The sequence below is a fragment of the Ixodes scapularis genome, unplaced genomic scaffold (genome assembly GCF_016920785.2).
Source record: "Ixodes scapularis isolate PalLabHiFi unplaced genomic scaffold, ASM1692078v2 PGA_scaffold1__304_contigs__length_218370807, whole genome shotgun sequence".
NCBI classification, from domain to species: domain Eukaryota; kingdom Metazoa; phylum Arthropoda; class Arachnida; order Ixodida; family Ixodidae; genus Ixodes; species Ixodes scapularis.
Genome location: NW_024609846.1, coordinates 158,421,546 through 158,443,792, shown reverse-complemented (window position 1 = coordinate 158,443,792; position 22,247 = coordinate 158,421,546). Strand labels below are relative to the sequence as shown.

The 22,247-nt window shown below is 49.1% G+C and overlaps 1 protein-coding gene and 1 long non-coding RNA gene across 4 annotated transcripts in view; both read left to right on the top strand.

Annotated features, from left to right (window-relative positions):
• LOC120848601 overlaps positions 1-22,247 on the top strand; it is a 396,114-nt gene that overhangs the window by 320,406 nt on the left and 53,461 nt on the right. The window lies entirely within an intron of this gene.
• LOC115332524 (vacuolar protein sorting-associated protein 13D) overlaps positions 1-22,247 on the top strand; it is a 192,001-nt gene that overhangs the window by 145,339 nt on the left and 24,415 nt on the right. For all 3 annotated transcript variants that reach the window (XM_029994924.4, XM_029994936.4, XM_029994930.4), the window contains exons 68-71: positions 3,219-3,513; positions 7,446-7,624; positions 16,312-16,416; positions 19,738-20,034. In XM_029994924.4, the coding sequence (XP_029850784.2) occupies positions 3,219-3,513; positions 7,446-7,624; positions 16,312-16,416; positions 19,738-20,034 (876 nt within the window). The remainder of the gene's footprint in view (positions 1-3,218; positions 3,514-7,445; positions 7,625-16,311; positions 16,417-19,737; positions 20,035-22,247) is intronic.

Sequence of the window (22,247 nt, the reverse complement as noted above, 5' to 3'; positions counted from 1 at the left end):
CCGAGGTCACGTGACCCACCCAGGTCACGTGACACCCCTAGGTCACGTGACCCCCTTAGGTCACGTGACCCCCTTAGGTCACGTGACCCCCAGAAGTCACGTAACCCCCTTGAGGTCACGTGACCCCCTTGAGGTCACGTGACCCCCTGAGGTCACCTGACCCCCTGAGGTCACGTGACCCCCAGAAGTCACGTGACCGCCTTGAGGTCACGTGACCCCCTAAGGTCACGTGACCTTAGGGGTTGTTCCCAAGTTCTCACTTGTCCATTTCTAAGCTAAGTAGGGGTGCGCGAAAAGTGAAATTTCAGTCTGAATCAAATTTGAATCGAAAAATTAAATAAATTTAACTATTTAATTCGAATTCGGAACTCAAATATTCGCACACCCCTAAAGCTAAATTAACTTTAATCGAACTATATTTATGCACTGTAGCTTAAGAAAGTCCAGTGCCTACATTGGAATAGCACGTGATCCCCTAAGGTCACGTGACCCCCAAAGGTCACGTGAGCCCCTGAGGTCACGTGACCCCCTGAGGTCACGTGACCCCCTGAAGTCACGTGACCCCCTTGAGGTCACGTGACCTCAAGGAGTCATCTATCCCTCAGTACGCTTCCATCTTCCTCCTCAAGAGCTGCGCTCTAACCGGTGTTACAGGGAATTGTAAACGGCTTTCATTTTTTTAGTTGCGTTTTAATTGTGCCATTATGATGCTTACGCATCTTGCTCGAGGTGCTATACAAGAAAACATCAAGAACAGAAAAGCTGAAAGGACTAGTATACTGTAAATGACTTAATTTTTGCAAGAACTTAATCTTGAAACTTAAGGTCTTGCAAATATGTTTTCCTAATGTAGCGAATACATAGCATACCACCCTGATTTGTGGAATTTTGAACCCGCAAATGTTCTTAAATACCACACCTCGCGGAATTCGCGAAATATTGAGCCCGCAAAAATTAAGTTGTTTACAGTATTTATTTTGTTCATTTTTTTGTGTCCTTTTTGTTGGTTTTTTCCACACATCGACACATGCTGACAGACGCTTGCATATTGAACTGTGGCCCGTGCACTATTGAACGCTAGAATGCCGCTTTTTGCGAGCATTGCAGACTGTTTTAAATGGGGGGGTGGAATAGCAGACAGACGCAAGCGGTGGCAGATGCGGACGACCCACTTTCATGGTTGCATCTTACGGGCATTCCAATGGTAGTAGAGTATGTCCTAATATCAAATAACTTGTATGCTGCTGCGTGTTTGTCTGCACGACTAGTAGATGCTTTCAGACGACAGACTAAATGCAGCGGACGTCGTGACGGGGAGACATTAAGCTTGCGAACGTGTTCAGCCGAGCAGCCAAGCAGCCAAGCCAACCCAGTAGTAATAGTCAAGGCAATCGTTTTCTGGACGGGGCATTATCTGGTGGTGAGCTCCACCTGAATTTTTCATAGCGTCATAAGTAGTCATGTGAGAATAGTGGACTTTTAGTTCGAAAGCAAATTCGCAAATTGTGATTTTGGCCGACAAACTTGCGAAGGTTGTTCCCAAGTTCTCACTTGTCCATTTCTAAGCTAAGTAGGGGTGCGCGAAAAGTGAAATTTCAGTCTGAATCAAATTTGAATCGAAAAATTAAATAAATTTAACTATTTAATTCGAATTCGGAACTCAAATATTCGCACACCCCTAAAGCTAAATTAACTTTAATCGAACTATATTTATGCACTGTAGCTTAAGAAAGTCCAGTGCCTACATTGGAATAGCAAGTAGATTACGCATTTGACATAAACCTAGAGATGCTCAGCTATACCTTATTATCGAGATTTATAAATCTTGTTATCTCTAAATATCCTTCCTTATACCTAGAATTTGAGAAAAGGAAAAAAGGGTAATCATGAATGATGAATGCAGATTGTCAGGACATCTCTGCCTAATAGCCAGTTTAATTTTGTAACTTTTACTGTAGCGTAGATACCAACATTCACGAAGTTCCTGTTTCTTTTTAAATATACCAGACACACACGTGCACCATCCCGCTTTGAGAGTGTGCTTTCCTCCTGAGTATGAACTGCAATATTTGTCCTTTTTGAAGTGATTATCTCTGTGGGTTAACCCTATTGAGTGCACTTCTTGCCAAGCATCGGTGCATTGCGGAAAAGCAACATCCGCGAAAGTGAGCTTCACGGGTGCTGCTTCTCTGCAGTGCACCGATGCTCGGTAAGAAGCGCACTCAACGGCGCTAACCCACCGCGATCAACACTTCAAAAAAATTATTATCACAGTTCCTGTCAAAGTGAATATCCAATAGCATGTTACTCGACACTATGCAGGTGCCAAACACCTGCATTGTAAACCAACTGCTCATGTTCTCATGCGTCACATGCCACAAAGAATGCACTGGCGGAATCCTCCGGTGCATTCTCGGTGGCGTTGCAACAAAGAAAAGGAAAGGAAGGACAATGTGGGTATGTTCTGGAAAGGCTTGGCGGCAGCCCATGGCAGGAAGACGGATTGTATCGAATCTGAGCGTCGGCTGCACTTCTTATAGAATGCAGTTTGGCCTGGTATGCTTTTTTATTTTATGTCAATGTATACCTAGTGAAGTTAGTTTTTTTTTTTGTAGTACTTCCTATTAGCAACTCATCCAAAGTGACGACAAAGATTGGACAGTGGCTGAGCTCTTGCTCAGCTTTTCGCCACTAGCACTGCAGCCCTCTTTTGTCTGACCTGTATTTGGTCCTTACCACATCCTTGGACCTTGTCTAGTTGTATGAAATTTCTTGGCTTGGGAAGTCGTCGGTGTAATTGGTTTCATTGGTAGGATCCCGTATCTCCGAGTTTGAGAGCCCTAGCCTTAGAGTAGCGGTTCTCTAACTTCCCAAACTTGAGGAACACCTAACTGATGGTTAAGAAATCCCTCCCTATCTCGGCATAGATGCTATAGAGTAGTGCACGTACGTACAGACCTCAAAGGGTAGTGCACAGACTAGGGTAAGCATGCATCAATAAATTAGATAGATTTTCTAAAATTGGGGAGAGGAATGACCGGGAAGAATTGGGAGCTCGTGCAAACTTTTGAGGGTACCCCAAGAAGCCTGCAGTGTTCCTAGAAGCCCAGTTCAAAAGCTCTAGCTTTAGAGGGTCATCCGTGGTTCACTTAAATTTGGTATCCAACCATCACCCCCATCGCTACAAGACCACGTCATTCGTTTGCCCCGTGCTACAGGAGCTGGGCAAGCGTTCCCAGCTGTGGCGCATGACATCCACGGGCATGCTTCAGCACGAAGGCTCGAGCACCCCCCTGGACCCGAGGCACGGGTCTGAGTCTGGCCGCATGCTGGTGCTGGACATTGCGGGCCTGGGGCCTGAGCCCAAGAAGCAGACGGAGCTGATGCTGCGCAAGCCTGACGGTCGCCGCAGGCTCACCCAGACCTGGCAGTTCCTGGACGATGGTCGGCTGTGCTGCCAGCTGCCCGGCATGTTCGTCCAGCCGCGGGACGGCTTTGTCGGGCTGCGTAGGGGTGAGCAAGGCTCCTCTCTGCCACTCGACTGACTCTGGCTCCGACTCTGTAATGTTGCTCACGCGTTACTCAATCTATTGCTTTTTGAGACGTGATAGCGAGAGTGTTTATTGTGCTTAGTTTTCGGCACCGCTCGGTGTGCGGGTGAACGGGGAAGGGCATCGCATCCATGCGGGACAAGTGCCCCTGGCACCGATCGGCTAGCTCCCAGACAAGTTACAGAAAGAGCACGTCCAAACACACACATCTGGTTGCGCACAAACTGCTTGCACACTAGCACGCTCATACTTATGTACAAACACGCACAACAAGGATGCATTCATAGTCCTGTTTGTTTTGAGAGGTGGGAAAGAGCCGATTTGTTGGAAGCAGAGTGAGAGTACTACAGTCATATCTTGTTAATATGAACTCCATTAATATGAATGCTCTGCCATACGGACAGAGTTTTTGGGGGATGAACTGGTTAAGTTAGAGATGTGCGAATAGTGATGTTTTAGTTCGAAGTGAATAGTTGCTTCGCACGAATAATTTTGAATCAAATCGAGTAATTTTGAAGCAAAGTGAATAGTTTGCGGTCGTCAATACAGTCATAGAGAAAACCCTTGAGACAAGGAAACCAAAAAACAGGGGCAAATACGACAAGGTTTAAAAGGTTCTTACCATGTTCGTTCATCTCCTTGCCTGCGCAATTACTCTTGTTTCAATACAGTCATGTCTCACTAACATGGACACATCCATTTCCCAGAAAAATTGTTCATGATAGCGAATCAAGGCCAAGATCACAAATAATGAGCAAGAAGCGTCCGAAGTATGGAGCATGGCTTGAGCTTTAGATATTCTGAGAGCCGGGCTATTATAATCCTTAACTGAACACGAGCCATTGCCTGAATGTTTGGTGATGCTGATTGTCATGATCCCGAGCACTCGACTCGGGGTCATAAAAATTGCGTACCTTCACGGTGTCACATGACTCAGTGCAAATCGTGTTGTCATATGTTACGTCACGGTGTCAGCTGCGTTAATAAATCTAGTGACATTTCAGTTTAAATCCACTTGACGCAGTGAGTATCTTGACGTCACGGGGTCACGTGACGTAACATTACTTGACAGCATGTCTTGATACCACGACGTCACGTGACCATGTGACGCATGTTTAATCATAGTGCCAATACAAAAGTGCCATGAAAACTCACAATTTCTCATACATTGCAATTCTGTATATGACGATTTGATCAATACATTCATTCATTTATTATACTCTCAGGGTTCGAAGGCATTACAGAGAGGAGTGGAATTATATACATCAATATAAGGTGAACAATAAAAACAAAACACAAGGTACAGAATCGCTATGGAACATTGTTAAGAACATCAGTTATGGCGGTTTTAAGCAGCGTCAGTAAGTGAGACTACGGATGCGGGAAGGCGTTTCCAGTCGACGGAGGTCAGAGGTAGGAAGGAGGCATAAAAGGTGGAAGTGATGCAGTAGGGGATTCCTACTTTTAGTGGATGATCGGTGCGCGGCGATATGTATGATGGTTCTGAAAATAAAGTGCTGGGTTAGATGGGTTAGAGTGATAAATTTTGTGAAATAAGCAGAGGCGAGCTATTTTTCTACGAAAGGAGAGATTGGGCAAATGTAGAGACGCTTTCATGGAGGTGACGCTGGCTGTACGGTGATAGTTAGAAAGTATAAAACGTGCGGAGCGATTTTGAATGGATTCAATGGATGATGCTAGGGATACGCCAGGGTTCCAGATAGAGCTTGCATATTCGAGTTTGGTGCGCACTAAAGTTTTAGAGAAATACAACTACAAATCTTTTATTCCCAAATATCCATTTTGTGTTACTAACAAAAAAAATTGAGAAGAAATTACCATGAACCGTTTTGAACTGATTACCGTTACATTTTTTTCCGGTTCGGTTCCGGTTCAGTTCCAAGATGGCGGCAAAGATTTCGGTTCGGTTCAGTTCCGCTTCAGCTATAAAAAATGGTTCGGTTCTGGTTCGATACCCTGGTCCATATTATTAATGTGACATGATTGTAATAGTGATTGGTTGGTCTACTTTTGTAAAGTGCATACCACTAATAAGCTACAGTATAGACCACTTACAACGTAACCGCTTATAGTGCAGGACCGGGTATAACGCGGTTTTTTAAACCACCGGTTCGCCTCCCATAGAACTCCATGTAATTACATACCGCTTAAAACGCAGGCGCGCAAAGGGAAATACCGGTTATAGTGCGGTTTCTGGCACAGTCCGCCGACCGCGCCGACGACCGGAGCAGCGAGCACGCTTCCCTGTGCGACACTAGATAACGGCGCTGACGGCGCGAGCCGCAAGCGTTGCGCAAGCGGCACTCGCGGGGCAAGGAGGTTGCTCGAAGAAGCGGGAGGAGCGAAGAGAGAGGCTTCAGTTGCCCTAGCGAGGGAGGGACGCACGCACGTGTCGTTCACGTGCGTGCGTCCCTCCGCTGCGTTGGAAACCAACAACCGTAACGACAGACCAATTGCAGGTCGCAGGTCGAGAAGTGTTCGCGCGCGTTGCATGCCGGTCGCGGGCCGGCTGGGCCGGCTGCTTCTATCCGCAAACATGGCGTCGGTCGTGATCAATGTTGTGATCGTCGTCGTAGACGGCGTTCATCTCATCGTTCCGCGTAAAAGCGCTATCCTTGACTGTGAATTTTCGTTGTGTGTAGCTATGATAACCCAGCACGTATTAGAAGGGAAGATCCACCTACTCGAGCGGCGATGTCGTGGCGGCGCTCTCAAGACGGCAGAAACGCCCGTGTCGTCATGTTTGTTTACTTTGACTACAGTGGTGATTTCTAAGCATTTGTGTCCTCGAACATCGCCCGGATTTCTTACTTGCCGCAATTCATGCGTGTGCTCAAGTTCAAGGTATTACTGGCGCGTACCGTAGGAAGGATGCGAATTTTCACGCGTTTTCATCTCCGGAGAAAAGTGATTAGGGTTAGCAATCCTGAACGCTCGCAACATCCGTCCGCAACCCGCGACGCCGCTAAAAGGCTACGCCAGGCAAAAGCCGCTCATTTCTTTCAAAATGTGTGACACACTTGAGAGAGAAGTGTACTAGTCTGGTGAAATAAAGATTTTCCTCAAACTAAGCTTTACTTTTCATCTAACATAAAATAAATTCTTTTACAAAGGTAAGTTGTCACATGGCATGTATTTTGGCCTGAAAAATTGATGTTTCGGTTATAACGCGGTACCGCTTATAGTGCGGATTTTCGCGACTCCCGCGACATACGTTATATGCGGTCTACACTGTATGGGGTGGCACAAGTGGAACTTCAGCTGTAAAAGGAATCGGAAAAATCAGCGCCTGCACATAGAAAGTTTAAACTTCCACCGAATGTGCCTTGAGCTGACCAGTTTTACCTTATGAAATTTCAAGACGTGGTTCTCTTCCTGTAAAAAATTAGAGCAACAAACTTGCCGAAGTCAATGTCACGCGCATTCGCAGATGACCGAGCTAGCGACGCTATTAACTTGTGGCGCCATGTTTCAATAGACGCAGTGAGCAGACAACATTGCATCCTCTGCTCGCTGCACCTATTGGGAAATGGCGCCACAAGTTAATAGCGTCGCTAAATCGGTCGACTGTGAACGCGCCCAACATGGACTGGAAGAGAACTACACCTTGAAATTGAACAATGTGAAACTGGCCTGCTCAGTGCACATTCAGTGAAAGTTCGAGCATTCCATCTGCAGGTGCCAATTTTTTCAGCTCGTTTTACGGCGGGTAATTCGCTCGTTCCACCTTATAATATTATGATGTCAATCCACTCGTGATATATAGAAATCAAACAAACATATTTTGCTTTAAATGCAGGATTTTGTTGTTGGTTTTTGTGTGTCGTAGCACGTGGCAAAGCCAACCTGAGTCTTGTGCATTGACTGCCCCAGGCAATGACGTGGTGCTGGGCCCTCCCATGCCGGTGAGCTTTGTGTGCATGGACAACGGGGTGCCCCTGGAGCAGGCGGTGACCAACCAAAAGATGAGGGGGGGGTCGGGCATTCTCTCCGTGCGAGTCGTTCCCAAGGGCCCCACCATCGTCCTCTGTGTCACAGACTTCAGGCAAAAGGTATGGCAGAGATACGTGAATTCAAATTAAAGTGCTGGAAAAGAACACCTCAAGCTATATTCAAATAAATAGGGTAGTAATAGCTTTGCTTTTCATGTCATATCACCGTTTTCCCAACTCATCCTACCGGGGCCTTTCTTTTTTTAATATAAGTACCGTATAAACTGGAATATAGGTCAAATTGGAATATAAGTTGACCCCCTAATTTACAAGTTCAGGGGTGGAACGGCGGTGCCATTTGCGCGATTTTGCGCTAGACGCATGTGTCTGCGCCATACTGCGCCATGTTGCTGAAAGTATTTTGTCTTGGTTTCGGTTTTATTAACTCGATCGGCAACAATGAGCGCGTTTAGCCTGGTCGGCCTTGCAATCCTTTGTTCTGTTTATTCTCCCTGTGTATCCAGAGTCGGAAGCGCACGAAAAAACTTGGATTCTAAGCGCTACACCACCTTCGACTGGATTGTTATTTTTCAACCATAAGCGATTAAGCAAGTCGGCTTAGGTGAGATCGAGTCGTTAAGCGTCAGATTGCCTGAGGCTCAGCGGCCCGGGATCCGGAATCCAGACATCAGCCAGTTGAAAACAAATGAACAAAATATTAATTTTAGTACTTCATCGTTAGAGGTTGGAACCGCATTCTCGCAAGATAAATTGTGATTAGATAGAACTGAAAGGCGGTTTGATCCGAAACCTTGCCGGCCAGCAGCTCTTACGCGAGTGGTAGATCTACTCGGCGTACATTAACATTGCTCCTGCTTATCACTTCACATACGATAACTTTGTTAATCGTAGTCTGCTGCTTCGATATCGAGTTGCAGAATAGGATAAACCCGAAATTTGTTGCCCTGTTCCTCCGTGCAACTGCACGTTCGTTGCTTACGCTCGTCACGTGGTTCGCACATATAATTGCTATGTCGAGCACGTGTGGATTGTGCGATAAGCAGTGCTGGTTTGCATTTTGAGCGGCTGAAAGCCACTGAGAAAATATCAAGGACGCTATCTACAGAAACATAGGGTACTTGCTTTTTGATTCTCATTAAGGCTCACAAAGTTTCAAGTTTTCGCATATGTTACACTGTTATCCCATCTACCTAGGTCCCTAACCACTCATGTTCATCTGTGCTGCTAAGCACGATTGAAATTGCTCCCGTGCTTGTCGAAGACACAAGCTGAAGTGCAATGAAAACTGATCTGAGCTGCTCCTAGCCTGCTCCAGAACGTGGTTTTAGCTGCTCCCAACCTGCTCCAAAACAGCTGCTTCAGCTGCTCCCGTGGCTGCTCCCAAGTGCATTTCATGAGTTCCACCCCTGAAGTTGCAAAAAGCGAGAAAAATATTTTTATGGCGAGAAAATGCAACCTTGCCTTGGTAACAAATTTGGCCAAGCATATGGAAGGACGAGAAAACACGGCACATTTATTTAATTGCTTCGCAAGTAATAAAACGGGAAGTGCGCGAGCGTTACTAATCAGATTCTTCAGAACCTTCGTCCAACGACGAGTTTACTAACGCAATTGAAAGGGACAATGCCGTCCCTTTGAATTGCGCCATCAAGAACCCAGAGGCACGAGCGACCTCAACAGCTTTCATATGGATTCGCTCCAACGTCACAGGTAGCGATCTTACGCGCAGATCCCGAATGAAATCTGCCACCTTTATTTCCAATTCGGGGTACACCGCAGTCCTTTCACGAAATGAAGTTTTCTTCGCCTTGCTGCTCTCTGCCAGTTTTTGTCTGTGGCCTCGCCAGTAGCATATGCTCTTCTCCAATACACTGAACTCTCGCTGCGCTGCAAGATTCCCGTGAATTTCTGCATAGGCGATTGGCTTCTTCTTGAAGGCTACCGTGAACTGCGGGAGTGGCAACGGTAGATGTAACAAAACAAGGAGCACAAGTGAAAATGAATCGTGACCATCTTGACAAGTGGACGAGTGCTAGGTGATTGCAAAGAAAAACAAAATGGCAGCTTCAGCCACCCAGTGTTGTGAGATTATTTTTGTTTTTCCGCTAATGACCGTTATATAAGACGAAAGTAGACTTTTCAGGTCCTTTTTCAAAAATAAGTTTGACCTATATTTCGGTTTATACGGTACATGAAATGTTTCTCATGTATAAAATTGTTCCTTTTTGTGGGTATGCCTTCTAGAAAATATTTTCAGCCTTGATTTTTAAATTATTCATACTCAATTCTCATTGAATGTAATACGTATATTCATATTGTCACAGGTGGTGACCAAACAAAAAAACAGGAAATAAACAGAAAGAAATAAACGTTTAATGTGGCGAACTTGTGCCAAAAAAAATAAAGAAGGAAACAGAAGAAAGCAGAGCGTCGCGGGCGTCGAAGTCGGCGTGTCAGCAGAATCGAGCGCTAGGGCGAGACTGACTCGACAAGGTTGCGGGCGGCCTCTTATCTAGAGTGCGCCGCTATCTCGAAGATTCGGCGAAAGCGGTTCGAGCGTCGCGTGATCGGGGCGAGAATGAACACGCACTTTCTAGAAAACAAAAGCAGGGATAAATGATAGAAGTTACGTGCGGTACATGAATAAACGGGAACTTTCTGGAGGACCGTGACCGAGCGTTGCTTTCTCAGCCTTGCGCGCGGCATTACTCCCCCCTTTAAAAGTGCATCGCCCCGATGCAGTGTAAAACAAATCAAAATAAAAAACAAACGATAAACTAAAGAGTCTTTTGGAGCACAAAAGGTCCACAGTCCTATCGAGCGTAGTACGGCTTCAGGCGCACGACGTGGACGACCTCAGGTCGTGGTGGGCGGCGTGACGATGTTCGTGTTCCGTCGGGCATCACCTCGTAGTTCAGCTCGCCGAGGCGACGAAGTACCTTGTATGGTCCAAAGTACCGTTTCAGCAGTTTCTCACTGAGGCCGCGGCGACGGATGGGCGTCCACACCCACACCCTGTCTCCGGGCTGGAAGTGGACGTCCCTGCGACGAAGGTTGTAGCGGCCGGCGTCGACGCGTTGCTGGTCTTGAATCAGGAGTCGGGCGAGCTGGCGAACTTCTTCGGCGCGTTGAGCAACCGCCTGGGCGTCGTCGCTCTCGTTGTCAGATGGCTCATGGGGCAGCATGGCGTCCAGCATGGTCGTTACCTTCCGACCATGTACCAGCTGGAAAGGGGTGAATCCAGTGGTCTCTTGAACCGCCGTATTGTAGGCGAACGTGACGTAGGGCAGCACCTCGTCCCACGTCTTGTGCTCTACGTCGACGTACATAGAGATCATATCGGCGATTGTCTTGTTGAGTCGCTCGGTCAGTCCGTTGGTCTGCGGGTGGTATGCAGTGGTTCGACGATGGCCGGTGCCACTGAGACGAAGGATCTCTTGCGTCAGCTGGGCCATGAACGAAGATCCGCGATCTGTAATCAGAACCTCGGGAGCGCCGTGCCGGAGGACGATGGACTCGATGAAAAACTTGGCGACTTCCACAGCAGTCCCTGAAGGAAGAGCTTTCGTTTCGGCGTACCGCGTGAGATAATCTGTGGCGACGATGATCCAGCGGTTCCCGGACGTCGAAGGCGGAAAAGGACCAAGTAGATCCATTCCGATCTGCTGGAAGGGTGTAGTTGGAGGAGAAATGGGCTGCAGAAGTCCGGCCGGCCTCGTCGGCGGTTTCTTGCGTCGCTGGCACTCGTGGCATGATCGTGTGTATAGGTGGACGGTCTTGGGGAGCTTCGGCCAGTAATACTTTTCACGAATACGGGCCAGTGTCCGGCTGTAACCAAGGTGTCCGGATGTCGGGTCGTCGTGGCAGGCTTGGAAGATCTCCTCTCGAAGGTCACTCGGGATTACCAGCAACCAAGGTGTGTTGTTGTTGCCGAAGTTCTCTTTGTAGAGTACACCTTGTCGGATGGCGAAGGTCGGCAGTACTCGTGAGAAGACACGTGGCACGGTACTCCTGCCCCCTTCCAGGTGCTCGATTAATGCGCGCAGCTCAGGATCGTCCCGTTGACGTCGTGCCATATCGTCGGTGTTCACTGCTCCTAGAAAGCACTCGTCGTCATTGTCGTCGCTGCAGCCGGAAGGGGTTTCGACGGGGGCTCTGGACAGGCAGTCGGCGTCGCTGTGCTTGCGGCCTGACTTATAGACCACTGTCATGTTGAACTCTTGTAGTCGAAGACTCCATCGAGCGAGGCGTCCTGACGGGTCCTTCAGCTTCGCAAGCCAGCAGAGCGAGTGGTGGTCCGTGACTACACGGAACGGGCTGCCGTACAAGTACGGACGAAACTTCGTTATTGCCCAGACGACCGCAAGGCATTCTTTCTCAGTTGTGGAGTAATTTTTCTCTGCCTTGGACAATGTCCGACTTGCGTAGGCGATGACTCGCTCGATGCCTTCTTGCACTTGGACTAGTACTGCGCCCAGTCCCGCGTTACTTGCGTCCGTGTGAATTTCTGTTTCCGCATCCTGGTCGAAATGTCCAAGCACAGGAGGAGTCTGGAGTCGTCGTTTCAGTTCGTCGAATGCCTGCTGTTGCTCCTCGGCCCATTCGAACTTCTTGGCGTCCTTCGTGAGATTCGTAAGTGGTGCGGAAATCCTTGCGAAATCCCGAACGAAGCGTCGATAATAGGCACAAAGTCCAAGGAATCTTCGCACGGCCTTCTTATCTGTCGGCGCTGGAAATGCCGCGACGGCGCGAGTCTTCTCGGGGTCTGGGCGGACGCCTTCGTTACTAACCACGTGGCCAAGGAACTTCAGTTCGTCATAGGCGAACCGGCACTTTGACGGCTTGAGTGTGAGTCCGGCGGTCTGAATGGCTTGAAGAACAGCTCGGAGTCGTCTCAAGTGCTCGTCGAAGTCAGCTGAAAATACTACGACGTCGTCAAGGTAGGCGAGACAACTCTGCCACTTCAGCCCTGCCAGTACGGTGTCCATGACACGCTGGAAAGTTGCTGGCGCCGTGCATAGTCCGAAGGGCATCACGTTGAACTCGTACAGTCCATCCGGCGTGACGAAGGCTGTCTTCTCTCGGTCCCGTTCGTCGACCTCAATTTGCCAGTAGCCGCTCTTCAGGTCCATCGATGAACAGTATCGAGAGTGGCGCAGCCGGTCTAGAGTGTCGTCGATGCGGGGGAGTGGGTAGACGTCTTTCTTCGTAACCGTGTTGAGCTGCCGGTAGTCCACGCAGAACCGAAGAGTTCCGTCCTTTTTCTTAACCAGCACGACTGGAGAGGCCCATGGACTGTTTGAAGGTTGAATTATGTCGTCATTCAGCATCTCTTGAACTTGCTGATGGATCACCTCCCTTTCCTTAGCGGAGACTCTGTAGGGCGCGCGTCGTCCTCGGTAACGATGCGGTGCTTGGCAACCGCGGTCTGGCGCACCTTCGACGACGTCGCAAAGCAGTCGCGGTATTCGGCGAGGAGGTTAACCAGCTGCCGTCGTTTCGGGTCCGGAAGCTTAGGGTCGATGTCGAGCTGCGCTGGCGACGTACTGTCTTGCTGGGGCGGCGAGGATTCGTCAGTAATCGCGGTGATTTCGGCGGGGTTTCGGAGTTTCTCGACGTGGCCCACGGCTGCACATTTCGTGAGGTGTTGCGTTTCGTTTCGGAAGTTCGTCACGAGGGCCACAGTCCGCCCATCCTGAAGTTCAGCTACTCCCCTTGCGACGCCTATGCCTCTTCCCAGGAGCAATTGGAGGCTTCCCTCGAGAAGAACTTCGCCACAGGAAGCTTCATCGATCCCGACAAGTACGAAAACACTTGACCGCGGTGGTAGGTTTACGTGATTTGCGAGGACTCGGACCGTGGGTGACGTCGCTTGGGGTTCCTCCGCTGGTGGAGCAGGTTTTCGTAGCGTCAGCCGGTTTGTTCCGAGGTCGATGGCGGCGCCATACTCGCAGAGAAAGTCCATTCCGAGGATAACGTCCCTCGAACAGTCTTGCAGAACGACGAACTTGACAGGGCACGTTTCACTGTGGATCTCGACGCGAGCGGTGCATCTCCCGACTGGTGTGATGAGATGTCCTCTGGCGGTTCGTATTTGGGGTCCTTCCCACGGTGTCATGACTTTTCGAAGGCGGCGGGAGAGCCTCCCACTCAAGACTGAGTAGTCTGCTCCGGTGTCTACGAGTGCCGATGCGTCGTGGCCGTCGATGACGACGTTTAGGTTGTTGGACACCGTTGCAGGCGCGTCGTAGCGATGCGTGGCGTCGGGAGAGTGGGAGCGCTCCGGCGTTCTTGGAGGCTCTTTACTCGGGTCGTCTTCGGCAACGGCACCTCCAGGCGTTGCCGCACTTAGTTTTCCCGACGAGATAGGGGGGACAGGCTTTCACGTCGGGGTCGGTGCATCGGCGAAGCTGGACGTCGTGGCGATGGCGACCGGAACTCTCGGCGGGACGCAGGCTCGGGGGACTGGGGTCGTCGCAGGTACTCGTCGATCTCCCGAGGGCGTTCACCACACCGGGGGCGCGGGTCGTTTGGGTGGAATCCGCGCAGCCCGAGTCGTCGGTATGGGCATCGGCGGTACACATGGTCGGCTTCCCCGCAGTGGTAGCAGAGCGGGCGTCGGTCGGCCGTTCGCCACACGTCGGTCTTCCTCGACGAGGGTTGCTCCGGGCGAACGTCGTGGACTTGTCCTTCCTGGCGTCGAGGATACTGTGGCATCGGAGGGTCTCGTCGGGGTGGCGCCGTGGTCTGGCGGTTAGCTTGCGGCGATCTTCGGGCCATGGCGGCGTAGCTCAGAGTAGGCTCCTCTGGCGTCGTCGTTTTGATCGGAATCTCAGGTTGGAAGGCTCGGTGGACTTCCTCTCGGACGACCTCGGCGAGCGACAGGGAGGACGAGCGATCCGTAGCGGGGAGCATCTTGAGGATTTCTTCCCGGACGACTTCACGGATGATGTCACGGATGCCTGGGAGGTCGGTACCAAGGTCGTATCCGGATGTCGCCAGAGTAGTCACGCCAGGGTGCCGCTCGTAGTGTCTGGCGCGTGCTAGTAGCGCTCGCTCCATATTCGTCGCCTCCGTGACGAACCCGTCGACAGTTGTCGGAGGATTGCGAATGAGACCTCCGAATATCTCGCTTTTGACACCCCTCATCAGGTGTCGCAGCTTCTTCTCCTCTGTAGCCTGAGGATCGGCGCGGGCGCTCAGGCGAAGAACATCCTCAACGAAGCTGGTGATGCTTTCATTCAGACCTTGGGTCCTTGTTCGAAGGATGTCTTCGGCCCTCTCGCGTCGGTGTTGGCTGGTAAACGTCTTCACTAGCTCTTGCTTGCACACCTCCCACGAGGTTAAAGAAGCCTCGTGGTTCTCCAGCCAGTACCTTGCAGTACCTTCCAGCGAGAAGTAAAGGTTCTGCAAGCAGTGCTCAGCTGACCACCCGTTATGTCGGGCCACACGTTCATAATGTTGCAGCCAGTCCTCGATGTCCTCGTGGGTGTCTCCGTGGAAAGGCGTCGGAGTTTTGGGTGCGACGGGCAGGTATACGACGCTGGCGGTGGACGGGTTCTGGGACGACTGGCTGTCCATCGTTGGCCTCGTTGGCTGCTTAGTCTTGGGCGGTAGAGGTCCGAATTCCGGGTGTAGACCTTGGGTGCGACGACTGAACCGGATCTCGGAAGTGCTTTCGTCGGTTCTTCGTGGGCTAGGCGTCGGACTTGCACTGTGGGCCCTCGGAGGGGTACGCGGCAGGGGCATGCGGTACCCCGCACCTCCACCAAATGTCACAATATGAATAATATTAAAATTTTTGTTCAAAGTCTAATCTTAATAAACGATGAACTATTTATTGTGAATTGGATATAAATATTAAAATTAGACTCCAAACAAAAATTTTAATATTTATATCCAGTTCACAATAAGTCTTATACTCGCACACTTTGATTCGAATTTCATATTACAGTTGCCGACCGATATTTCGGAAGCTCATAATTCTAACTTGTTCGATATTTTGGACCTAAAGGATGAACCGTAACCTGCCCGATAGAAATAGTGCATATTCACTACCAATGTTTCGGGAAATGCCACCGAGGAGCCTCCATTTTAGATTTTATGTTGACTGCACATGGATTGGCTTGGTTTGGCAGTGCTACTAGAGTACTGCTAAGTTCTACCGCTAGGTGACACTATGCTACGTCATTATCATCATCATTTTTATTATTTTGTTTTGTTCATTCACCATTCTGCAGTCGTAAACTTGCGCCTCTCACTTACTCTCGGTGAATCATGTTTTCGGACTATGCTGGCTTGGATGTCATGGCCCTATCTGTTCTTCCGCCGCCGCGAAGTGTCGCTAAGAAGTGCGGAAAGTACTCGACCATAACGCTAGAAAAGAAGGCAGCGATTCTCAAGTTAATAGAAAGTGGCCGAACCTTAGCAGAGGCGTATCCTGAAGCAAGGCACTATTTACGGCTTTTCTAAGCCCGCTTGGACGTAATACATAAAAGCAAGTTTTTTTTATCTGCCGATTTTTCGGACTGCTCTATTGTTCGGACGCCTTTTCAGTCCCTGCGATCTCCGAAAAGTTGGTCAGCGACTGTCTGTGGTTACTAAGTTGTGGAAGCTACATAGCCCATGTATTGCACCTTACTTGCCACCTTGCTGTACATTCACTCTGCCATCTTTATTTGAGAAACCACTAAACATGATTTATTTATTGATTCATTAATTAACCAATCAATCAATTGGCTTGGTGGCTACAGTTTTAGCAATGTGCCTTTTGTTGGTTTTTACAGCAACTGATTTGCACAAGTACAAACGTGACAGGAGAGAAAAGCAAGGACACAAAAAACGATGACCAAGGAACTCAACCCGAGGGTGCGTTTGGCTTGGAACTGGAGGTTTGTGAAAACATCTTTTCGTGTGACTGCCATGCTTTTTGGTAGCAAATATTGGCTGCTGTGCAAGACACAAACTGGATGTTATCAAAGAAATGGATGCAAACTAATAAGAAAATTGAGGTTAACTGTTTTCCAACTAAGGTACTTTATATATCCAAATCAGAGGCAACTTTTTCCCCGAAAATGTAAGGCACTATTGAAGGGGTCGTCCTACACTCGAGTACAGAAGGCCAAACAAGTGAAATTGGCTAGCACTCAGAAGAAGGGAGAGAGAAGAGAGTAAAGGAAAGGGACCCCAGGGGGTGACAACCTCTTGAGCTTTGGCAAACGACTAAAATAATGACTCCGAACATTAAACATAAACCCAAAATATGTTCCAACAACAAAAATAGTCGGAAGACACCTAAGCACTTCTTATGAGTTGTGAATGCGAAAGCATGAATGTCCAACGATGTGGATGCTAGAGGCGGAACCATGTTCGTCAAAGTCGAGACGAGCAGAAGCACCATCGATGATGTGGATGATGAAGGCCACGGCATGTTGGTCGGCGGTGAGACAAGCAAAATCCTCCGAGCGCGTGCCAACGTGTCTGTTTTAATTGCCGCAGGGCCCGTAGTGGCATGGGGTTGCGCAGTTAGTTTTATCGGCGCGCTGACAGCACGGACACTCAGCGCCATCTGGCGGCAGTCGTTGAAACTGACTCGCACAGCGGCCAATGGGAGCCTTGTCGCCGCGCACCAGCCAATGGGACCTTTGGGATCAGGGAAACTAGGTGCCGTTTTCGCTCTTCAAACTGATGACGTCGGCTCGCTCCATGGGACAGTTAATACTTTCGCATCAAAAAAGAGCCTAGAAGAAATGCATCTATCCCACAAGTGCTAAACCAAGATTACCGTATTTACTCGCATAATGCACGCAATTTTTTTTTTTTCGAGAAATTGACGCATGTTTGGGGGGGTGTTTATTATGCGGGGTAAAATGTTTGCATTTATACACTTCCTGCAAAATTCATATTAGGTGCCAATATGACATGGCAAGGTACTGTGGCACATCGCCATTGATAAAGGCGCACCCACAGCTGGTTGGGGGCGCGCCACAGTAACCATGCTTTATAAATTGCAAACCTTTTTAGGCCACTTTCGGGCTTGCCTTTTGCGGAAGGAAGGGCACCCTATGAAGCTCATTCAGTATGGAAAGCAACGCGAGACCGTTCTTAGGTTATATATATTGCTAGTATCCGGCGGCGTGCTCAGGTATATCAGGCTGTCTAGCAACCGGGAAAACCGGGAATTGACGGAGAAATTTTAATTACCGGGAAAAATCGGGGAATTGTCATGGATATTGTCAAAAAACGAGCCCAGTCAGGGAAAATGAGCCAGAAACGCCATCGAGTGCCCTGAGCAAAGACTTGAGGACTTGGGGACAGAAAAAAATGGCAATAAATTCGGCTTAGAGTGGAGTGCAGGCTCTGCTCACCCGATGTAGAGTATGCCTACCTGATGCAGAGGGAACAGCCGACAAATCCAGTTCAAGCCTTGGATTAGACTGGATTGAGGGCGCGACACTAGGCTAGATCCAATTAGAGCTACTAGATTTAGTAACAAATGGAAAAGCCGTAGACCCCAATCAGGGGCAGATGCAGGAATTTCCTGATGGGGGGGTCAGGTGTTGGTCAGCGTACCATATGTTTAGGAACCCCCTCCCCCTTTCCTTCGTTTTACACCCTATATTTTACACATGCAGAAATCAAGAGGGGGTCAGGACATCCGGACCCCCCTCTGAATCCGCCCCTGACCCCAATCCAATCCAAGCCTTAAGCCGAAAGTACCCGAAAGTGTGCATCTGGTGGCCGTGCTGCCAATCGGTTATTGACGTGTGTAGCTGAGCGTTGTGTTTTCATTGTGTTTTCGGAAGTGGCCTTTTCACTGACTATTTCGGCAGCAAGAGAGTGCTCGTTTAATTCGGACTGGACGAACCCGAATATTTCGGAATATGCGAGTTGGATTAAGCCCATGCAAAATAATCCTCACAGTGCTCGATGCCTTGTGTTGTAACGGTCTTATATATTTAACCACCTCTACAGTGGTCAGGGAATTTCACCTGAAATTGTCAGGGAGACCTGGAAAAGTCAGGGAATTTCAAAATAATAATTTGCTAGACACCCTGTATATATTGTGACTACACGTATAAGAACTCGTACGAAGTCCAACCGCTGACCGCCGAGGCCCGCTCTCACAGATCAAGTTACGTTCTAGGAGACGGCTGTTACCGGACGCTCTCAACCTTGGACGTAGCTTGCACCTCGCTGCACCGCTCTGCGCCATGCGCAGGAGGGGAGTGAACAGGTGCGTTTCGAACGAGCGAGGCTTTGAATCAAGGGCTACATTACGTGAGAACAATTGCTTTTTGGTTTTTACAGCGGAGCTGTTGAGGGCTAGTTTCCCCAGTTTTGTGTCCGTCACCAAATCAATGTCAACACAAAACTCTGGACAGCTACCGCCATCTCTGAGCGACGGCGGCCACCTTTCCAGCCTTTCCTCTCTGGTTTTCATCAGAGTGGAAAGGATGAATTTCTCTAGGCATTGTCCTCGAGAACGTCCTTGATGTCGTCCTAGAGGTGTCCTCGAGGTTGTCCTCGAGGTTGTCCTAGAAGTCATCCTTGAGGTCGTTGTAGAAGTCATCCTTGAGGTCGTTCTTGAAGTCGTCCTTGAGGTCATCCTAGATGTTGTCCTCGAAGTCATCTTAGACGTCGACCTTGCAGTCGTCCTAGACATCGTCCCTGAGGTCTTCCTAGGCGTCGACCTTGAGGTCGTCCTAGACATCGTCCCTAAGGTCGTCCTAGGCGTCGTCCTTGAGGTCGTCCTAGATGTCATCCTCTAGGTGTCATCCTTGAGGTCGTCCCACCATAGTACAGCTTCGCTGGTCTTCCTTTGTTTTTATTGTCGCAGAGCAGTGGGCTGTTATTGTGCGCAACGTTTCCGTACATACACCTTCAAGTAAGACATTGTGACTTCAGAACGCCCTATTACGCCTATAATGCAGTTTAGAGCTTCTGAGGTGCCAGTATTTTCCTGGCTTTGTCACAGCAGTAGATTGAAGCACATAGTTCGGACGACAAGATGGAATTTGGCGAAGGCTACTACAGTCACCGACCTGACGAAAACGGCAGGGTGTATCTATTTGAATGCACCCGTTCGTTGCCTTCCGGCATGCATTGGCTGTGCGTGCACGCTCAGCTTAGGAGATGCTGAATTGTTATCGAAGGTAGGAAGTGATCGCAGGAGGCGGGACAACTTGAACTTCTCTGCCAATGCATTGCAGCTGAAAGTCCACCTGGCCGGTGGTCTGGGCGTCTCGGTGATCAACCACCTGAGCGAGGAGCTGCTATATGGCCACCTGCACAACGTGCGGGTGAACTTCCAGCAGGGGCCGGCCTCTCAGCTGCTGGACGCGAGCGTGGAGAACGTGCAGGTGGACAACCAGCTGCATGGGGCAGAGCGCCCTGTGGCCCTGTATGTGACGCCCCTGCACGAGAGAAACAAGCAGCGCCACCTGCCGGCCATCCTGGTCACCGCCGAGCGGCTGCCCGAGAGGGACACGGACGCTGTCATCTTTCAGGTCAGTGGCTTGTGCCACTCAGAGGGGGAGGTTGTTGACGTACGGGTCATCACTCATAATACAGAACATGTTTTAGGGCTGACTTCTGAGTCTTTAGCATCGTGAAAGGCTGTGACACAAAATTTAGGATTCGAGCGTGCTGACGAAGACCAAGGAGCGAAGCTCTTATGCGCTGGTTCGGGAAGTAATGCATCCTCACATGTCGACAGAAAACTCCCCATTGGTCGTGGTAAGTATGAATTATTAAAAACAAAAAGAGGGGGCAACCAGCTTGAGTCAGCCTTCATTGGCTTTATTAGATATTCCGTAAAATACCAGGCAACCGCCCGCTCTAACTTTGGAGACTATTGCAAAAAAATGGGGTATGGGCACTTTCTAGTCATCAATTTTACGTATAAATGTACTGTGTGTATTTTCTCAGATCTTACAAATTTGGGAATGGGCGTCGTCCTAGAAGTTGTCCTCGAGGTTGCCTTAGAAGCCATCCTTGAGGTCGTCCGAGAGGTTGTCCTTTAGGCGTTGTCCTAAAAGTCGTCCTTGAGGTCATCCTAGACGTCATCCTAGAAGTCGCCCTCGAGTTCGTCCTAGCTAGAAGTCGTCCGAGAGGTCGTCCTAGACGTTGTCCTCAAGGTCGTTCTACAAGTCATCTTTGAGGTCTTCCTGGACATCTTCCTCTAGGCATCGTCCTAGACGTTGTAAAGATAACAGCTTCGCTGGTCCTCCATCTTCACGTGAAGGGGAAGGGCTCTACAATTTTTATTTTCATTAATTTTTTGTATTCTTTACTTTGTGTTTTATTTATTGTTTTGTTTTGATTTTTTTCATTTCATTCCTTATTTATTTATTTTTATTGATTTATTTTAATTTATAAGGCCTCAAAAGACTTCTAAGTTTGAAGGTTGGTTGGGGTAAGCGGACTTGTTATGCCTGTTTCACTTGGTCCGATTCTGCCTGTAATTTTCAGTTTCGACTTCGATCACCTCAGCTGTGGTCTACGTTTTCGCAGCCCAAGCGACATTGTAACTGAAAATAGCGAGGAGAATCTCGTCATGCGAATCAGGCTTTAGCGCCTATTCTGCGGCGTCCACGCGGTATGAATCGCCGCATGTCGCATTATCCACACGACGTTTTGCGATGTAACGAGCCTCGGTAATTTCTCTGAGGCCGCTCAGGTAGTCAGACATTGCCAGGAAGACATAAAATCAACAATTTCAACACGAAAAAGAGCACTGGGACTCACACCAATGCTGACAACATTGCATTTCGATTGTTTTTTTATGGGTGACGGCGAGCTTCTTGCCCACACTCCATCGCGGCGTCCTCTAGGGGCGCTCCGGTTTTTTTGTAAACATGAGTTTGTGCATAGTCTTCGATTGCCATCGAACTGACCCAGGTTCGAGGCCCACCAGGGTTCGAGCTTTATGTATATACTAGGTATAGACCTTTCCAAAAAGAGCGCTCTGGCCGCCGCCCTTTTGCGAATCGAGCGACCCCTATCAGCCAGAAATTTCTGGCACCCGCCTGAGCTGTGGAAGCCCGGCCAGCGTGACTCCCCACCTGCATTGTGCATTCGGAGTTCGCCGACTTTTCTTGGAAGTTTTTGCTTTATTTTCCTGTTTCGGATATTTACCCTTTGTGTGTTATCTTCCACTGTGAGAACCAGGGAATAGTCCAGGGACTCGGCCTTCGCAGGAAACGAACGAAGAGAGCGAACGTCAAGCTGCCCGCGACGCAGGCAGTTCGACGTTCTTGGAGGATTATTCATGTTGAGATAATCTCCAAAAAGCCTTCCCGGCTATGTTCCGGGTCTTCGCGAAAAATAGTTGATAGGGTCGGGTCCGAGTTGTGGCGACGAAATACACACGTTCGTTCATTTGCTTTGAAGCTGTGCGAAAAAGCAGCTCTCTTCTAGATGTTCCCCAAAACACACCGGATTCTGTCCGGTTGTCGTGAAGTAACTATTGGCGATCGTCGGCACTGTATATTGGACATGCTGTGTTATTCGAGACCTTTCTCAAGTCCTGTTCGGATAAGGCGGCACCGTGGGGTACATACAATATATCTATATTTTGTTCGATTGATGATACTCGTTGAATTTCATGGTGTGGGCGGGGAATATCCATGCAGTTCCGATATCCTGTGTGGTTAAATATTTTTGACGGCTAAGACCTTTGTAAATTGACACAGCTGAGTGTACGGTGCCGTAAAAAAAT